We start from the raw sequence: 5,780 nt of genomic DNA, 5'->3' as shown, positions 1-5,780 counted from the left end.
AAAAGTACGTACCTGTATCCGTATATAGTTGTTTGGGTAAATATCAGTTCGGAGAAGCATGCCAGCATATACTTCAGCCATGCGTTCTCCTGCAGTCGAGAGTATTGGATCATATAATAGATATTTTAAAGCAACTTTGCCCCAACAGTGACTATCAGCTTCATATCCTTGGAACTCTTCTGTTCCTGTGCCAAGAGAGAGAACCCGAAACTTTGTATAATCCACGTTCCCATTCATCTCCTTTACCGTTTCAGTTAGAGCAACCAATGTCTGTGGAGAGAGAGAGAAAGAGAGATTACCACAGAGATAGAGAGAAAGAGATTAGTGATATGGGGAAGGTGGGAGTGGGACATACAGGATTTCCAGCTACCAGAGCACCATCATAGAGGTTAAATTTAGTGGTGACTCCTTCCGATGTGGTAATCTGGAAGCTGTATGGTGGGAAAAGAGTTGGAGCCGCAGCAGTGCCAATGACCACATCTGATAGCAACGCCATCATAGATTCATCACGTTTTGCCTGCACAGTGATAGATATAGAAGAAATCAAACAAATTAATACATCTTTTAACATATTTTCTGTTGAGTAAATTGGCCCAATCAAAAGGTATTCCATAAAAGAAAATATTTTTATTTTTTATACGTAGTCTTTACGTGGAAAGAAGTAAAGATGGTTGGTTTGAGAAGTTTCATATCGTAGGTTGGGATAACCACATTGGTTACTGTCTCATCCAATCGAATTCCTCCTATCATTTCTCTCACTACTTTGTAGTAGTTTGTACCATTGTATTTTGGTTGTAGAAGTTCCCTCAAGGCTTCCACGAAGGGGTTTAAACTGAGAGAGAGAGAGAGAGAGAGTAATATATGAAGAATGATTGCATGAATAGTGAATCAAATAATCCTAATGAGCCCACCATGCACCCACATCTTTCTTTTAGATAATGGAGAGACAAAAAAAAAAAAAAAAAAAAAAAAAGAGAAGGAAAAAAAAATAATAATTAAAAAAATGCTAGAAAAAAATTAGAGAGCATCTCCACCTAAGGTAGTACCATCAAAAGAAGGAGCTCACTAGCTAGCTAGGAAAACTGTGCACCCACCTTTCATCCAACCAAAAGATATCAGGGGCATGGTCAAAGTAGAATTGGTTTATTTCCTTAGCAGAATAGAGGGGTCGGCCTGATTCATCTGGTGCAGTTAGCAAGCCTGTTATAATCCCTCCTGTGCTTGTTCCTGCAACTATGTCAAAGTAGTCTGCAATCCTCGCATTCTCATCACCATCAATTTCCTATGGTTTATTCAACGGAAGGGTTACATATGATTCAACCATGCATGCAAATATTTGAATATATAAAAGGGAACTGGAAGTAGGGATTACCTGTAACATAGATTCAAATTCTTTGAGAATGGTACCAGGGATGACTCCTTTCACTCCACCACCATCAATGCTAAGAATTGTGGTAATTCCATTATCAGAATTGCTAATTCTGTCAGATTTACTACCTTGGTAACGCCCTTCAGTGACTGTTGGTTCAGTAATCTAAGTAGCAACAATGTCACTAGAATTAGTACTTGGGGAGGATTCCATGGAGGACACTACTCCCATCACATGGCAAGAATATTTCCAATAATCATGTTGAAATATGTGTACTATTCATGTCCAAAAAAAAGACAAAAAAATATTATAATAATAATAATTTTTTTTTTTAAATATCTTACAACAAAACAAATGCAGCCATTCTAAACTCCTTTTGAAAAGAAACTTTCCAAGTGAAAAGTATCCTCGGAGTGTATTAGACTTGCACTCCACAAGAATTGGGCCCAACCATACAAGTGGCACTAGGTTTAGCTGAAGGGGTGGCAGGAATTCCATGTGGCAACATAATTGACACAGAAATTTGGTACAAAGATAGGTCCTACTCTCTTGTATTTATGTTTCAAACAGCCATGTTTTTGTTAAAAAAAAAAAAAAATCATGTTTTTGATACACAAGTACTAGATATAATAAAATTTTTCCTCACTTGATAAAATCTAGAGCCTGATCTCACCTCCCTCTACCGAAAATGCAAAAAAACTATTTTTTTGCCAAGCAATGAGAACAGTCAGATTAAAAAAAAAAAAAAAAAAAAAAAAACTTAGTGCACGAGGCACCCGTTACTATAGGGTCTGAGAGGCAAATGTACGCAGCCTTACCCCTGTTTTGTAAAATAGACTGTTTCCAAGTTTTGAACCTGTGATCAATATATTGCAATAGTGCAACTAACCATTGTGCCACAGGCTTACCCTAGGTTACTCTTCCATCATGCTAGAAGTAGTGAATGTGCACCCAACTAGTGAACATTCCAGTATGCTCTCCTTGAAAATTTTGTGGGGTCATATCAGTAACATAGAATATTCAGATGATGCATTATCTTGCACCGGTAGCACCATGAATTGGTACTCCACCCTCACCTACTCAAAAACAAAAAGTTGCATCTAGGATTCATGAAATAAAAAGTTTCACTGGTATAAGTGAAAATATTGAGAGTAGCACCATATGTTCTTTTCCCCCTTTGTCAAGAGCATTATCTGCCAAATGACATGTCAAAGGCCCGATTTTTCATGATACATATGTTCCCTCTTTTACTAATTTCATAAAGAGTTTAAGATTCAAATAGATTGGAAAGAAAAAAAAGTAATGAGAAAGACTGAACTTTGAAAATTTGGGTTGTTTGAAAATACAATGGAAAATATACAATAAATGATAGAAAATAGGGTAGGAGTAAAATTTCACAACTAAAGCAGATCTATGAGAATTGAAGCTAACAATCCTCACAATTAGAAGGATGCAAAGAGAAGCCAACATTCGCATGCTCAGCTCAATGCAATGCCCTCTCTCCATATTTACTACTCCCTTGGATGGCATTCTATTTTTTTTCTCCTCACCTCTCAGCTTTCTTTTGGTTTGTGGGTGTGTTAACTATCCCAGTACTTGATATTTATAGCCTGCATGCGCAGGAATATCAAATAGGCCGGCGGGTTAGGTTTGTGTAAAAAAAAAAGAAAAAAAGAAAAAAGGCTAATAACTTCAAGTTACTTTTGTTTGCTGACCTAGAATTCATCCAAACATGGGTTTTGGACTAAAATAAGTTCCGAGAAAATGCATGGTTATAATTCAGTATTACATTGAAAATTATGGCATAAACATAAAATGTGTTTACTTATATTTTCTTTGGGATTATCTGGATGACACCTTTATACGTGTATATATATATATATATAAAATGTGTAACCAATTTTGCAAGATAGATAGGCATATATTCAACAAGTGTGAAGAACAACCAGCCCAAAAGGGGGAGGGGAAGGGAAGGGGGCAGAGAAAAAATGCAACCAAAAGGAAAAATACAGGTCAATAAGTACAACCCAGATCAAATAGAAGATATTAGACGAAGGTCTAGAGATAAGTCCCAAAGTTGACACCCAAGGGGATAGTGTAGTTTTTTTTTTTTTTTTTTTTTTTTTTTTTTTTCCATTCTCCTCTGCAACTATTCTACGACGAGGAAAAAAAAAAAAATCTCAGGCTGCTTGATCTTTATCCCGATTACCCATGGCAGCCTGGAAACTGCTGCTTGTCTTCCCTGCCCTCTCTCCCTGTTCTTGCCCTCTACTGGATCTCCCTCCGTCGTTCTAAAAATTTTCGCTGAGGGTTACTTCGCTCCCTCACCCTGCTTGCCATCTCACCTCCTCTGTTTTCGATTTTTCCTGCAACCACACCCTCACCACACAGATGTCCAAAATCCAGCCTACAAATTGAAGAAACAGTGAGGTATATTGATATCAAAAGATTACATTTATTGATCCCACGGGCCATAACTACCTGCAACTTCATTATTCTTCACTTTCTAATCTGATCTGTCTCTCTCTCCCTCTGTATATTTGTAAGGAAGAAAGAAAATGAGATGCAATATAGAACAAACACAATTGGAATTTAACAGAGAAAGAAACTAGGGCAGATCTGGGCTATCGTTTTAAATAAAAATGCTATTCATGGCCTGGTAGTGGAGAGAGACAGAAGCGTCTTCTTGGGAGAGAGAGAAAGAAAAAAAAGAGGAAGCGGGGGATCGACAACGGAGTCGCCGAAACTCGGTGAATGCCTTAGTTGGCGATTTCACTTCCAAATTGCCTCACAAGTGCAGATCCGGCCTGGATCCTGAGGACCATTTTCACATTGATTTATTTAAAACCAAATGCTTAAACTAGGGTAACCACTTGTTACTCTCTCTGTTCTTCTGCTTTCTCTTCCATTTCGCTATGTGCCTGCAACTGATTTGTGTAGAATTCTTCACTATTTTTTATGGAATAATTTTTTTCCCTCTTCATGTTTTTGAGGAAGATAGAAAATGAGATGCAATATGGAACAAACGCCATTGAAATTTAACATAAAAAAAGACTAGAGCAGATCCGGGCTATCGTTTTAAATAAAAATGCTATTCATGGCCTGGTAGCGTCCTCTGGAGAGAGAGAGAGAGAGAGGGGATCAACAAGTTTCTGGAATGGAAGGCGGAGCGGGAGACAAAGAGGAAGGAGAAAGGAAGAAGGAGGAGGAGGAAGAAACCGTGGAGCGGCGGTATTGGGCAAATCATGTAAGACAACGGTTACAAACGGTTGAGATTTTTTATGTTGCATCTAACGGTCAATAGATGCTAGCATGCCTTATTCCTAAGTAATGCGCTGGTTTATCTAACCATTTTCCTAATTTTATTTAATAGTATAATTTTTAACTGTGTATGATTGTTCCTAGGTTTTCAATTAAAATGTGGTCTACTAGGAACATGATTAGATATCTAGTTCATATGATTGTATCACATCATGTGTTCTTCATAATGATGATTACAAGATATAGATATAAATACATATATGATGTGTGCATAGTATTAAATCATACAAGAATCTTACTTGCGTCTCTGGCCCATGAGCAATGAAGGATCGGCCAATCTCTTGTTAGGTCTTGTTTCAGTAGTGATTTGATTTTAAGACTATAAGATGTTTGCTTGGTTCAGTTGTGGTCCAGTCGATGGTTCAACACCTGTTATTTATGAATCAATTTAATTACTCAACACAGTAGTGTATGATTGAGCCAAGTTAAAAGAGTTTGGATCAGGTCTTCATATAAGAATGATTTTTGTACAATGCTTGATCCACTCATAGAATCCAGCATTTTCAACTTTATAATTTCAGCAGTTACTGTGCAAGTTCCAATAGATATTTGAGAGAGATTTATTGGGACTCCTACAAACCAGCTGTACTGATGATATTTCTACCTTAAAAAAACAAAAAGAAGCTGTACTGACGACAAGGAGGCTCCCAGGACAACTGTGAGCATGGGAAATCGCGGACTTAAAAACAAAATGGGTTATTTTATTTTCGACCTCTATTGACATGTACAAAATTACAGAAGGAGAATTTCAGCATAAAAATATCCTAAACAATGCCTAGACTAAAAGAAGAGATAAGAGAAAGGAAACCCAAGAAGACATCATTGGTGCCAAGCCGACGAACCCAAGATAGGTCCCAAACGAATGTTAAAGCCTTACCTAGGGGTGTCAACCGGTTGGGCTTGGCCAGTCTCGGTCAGACCTAATCGTGCTTGATCACTTCAAAGTCTTGTACCGTAAACGCTCTTTTAAGTAAACGGGCCTAGTTTTGGGGGATATGGTAGGTTAATAATTAGGTTGATCGATTTCGGGCTTTAATCAGGCTACTTTAAACAGACCTTAACTAGGCCTAAACTGGGCTATAGACCTATT

The 5,780-nt window shown here is 37.6% G+C and overlaps 1 protein-coding gene across 1 annotated transcript; it reads right to left on the bottom strand.

Moving 5' to 3' along the window:
- Positions 1-6: 6 nt before the first annotated feature.
- Positions 7-2,940, bottom strand: LOC122079226 (patatin-like protein 5; the record flags this gene model as incomplete). Its single annotated transcript, XM_042645501.1, has 6 exons — positions 2,810-2,940; positions 1,373-1,534; positions 1,095-1,282; positions 652-832; positions 356-517; positions 7-270 (listed from the first exon to the last, which is right to left on the bottom strand). Coding segments are annotated over exons 1-6 (1,047 nt in total), but the record flags the coding sequence as incomplete, so codon positions are not given.
- Positions 2,941-5,780: the final 2,840 nt, after the last annotated feature.

This window comes from Macadamia integrifolia, chromosome 5, assembly GCF_013358625.1.
Source record: "Macadamia integrifolia cultivar HAES 741 chromosome 5, SCU_Mint_v3, whole genome shotgun sequence".
Taxonomy (NCBI): domain Eukaryota; kingdom Viridiplantae; phylum Streptophyta; class Magnoliopsida; order Proteales; family Proteaceae; genus Macadamia; species Macadamia integrifolia.
Note: the sequence above shows the minus strand (reverse complement) of the source record. Positions and strands in the feature narration are given on the sequence as shown.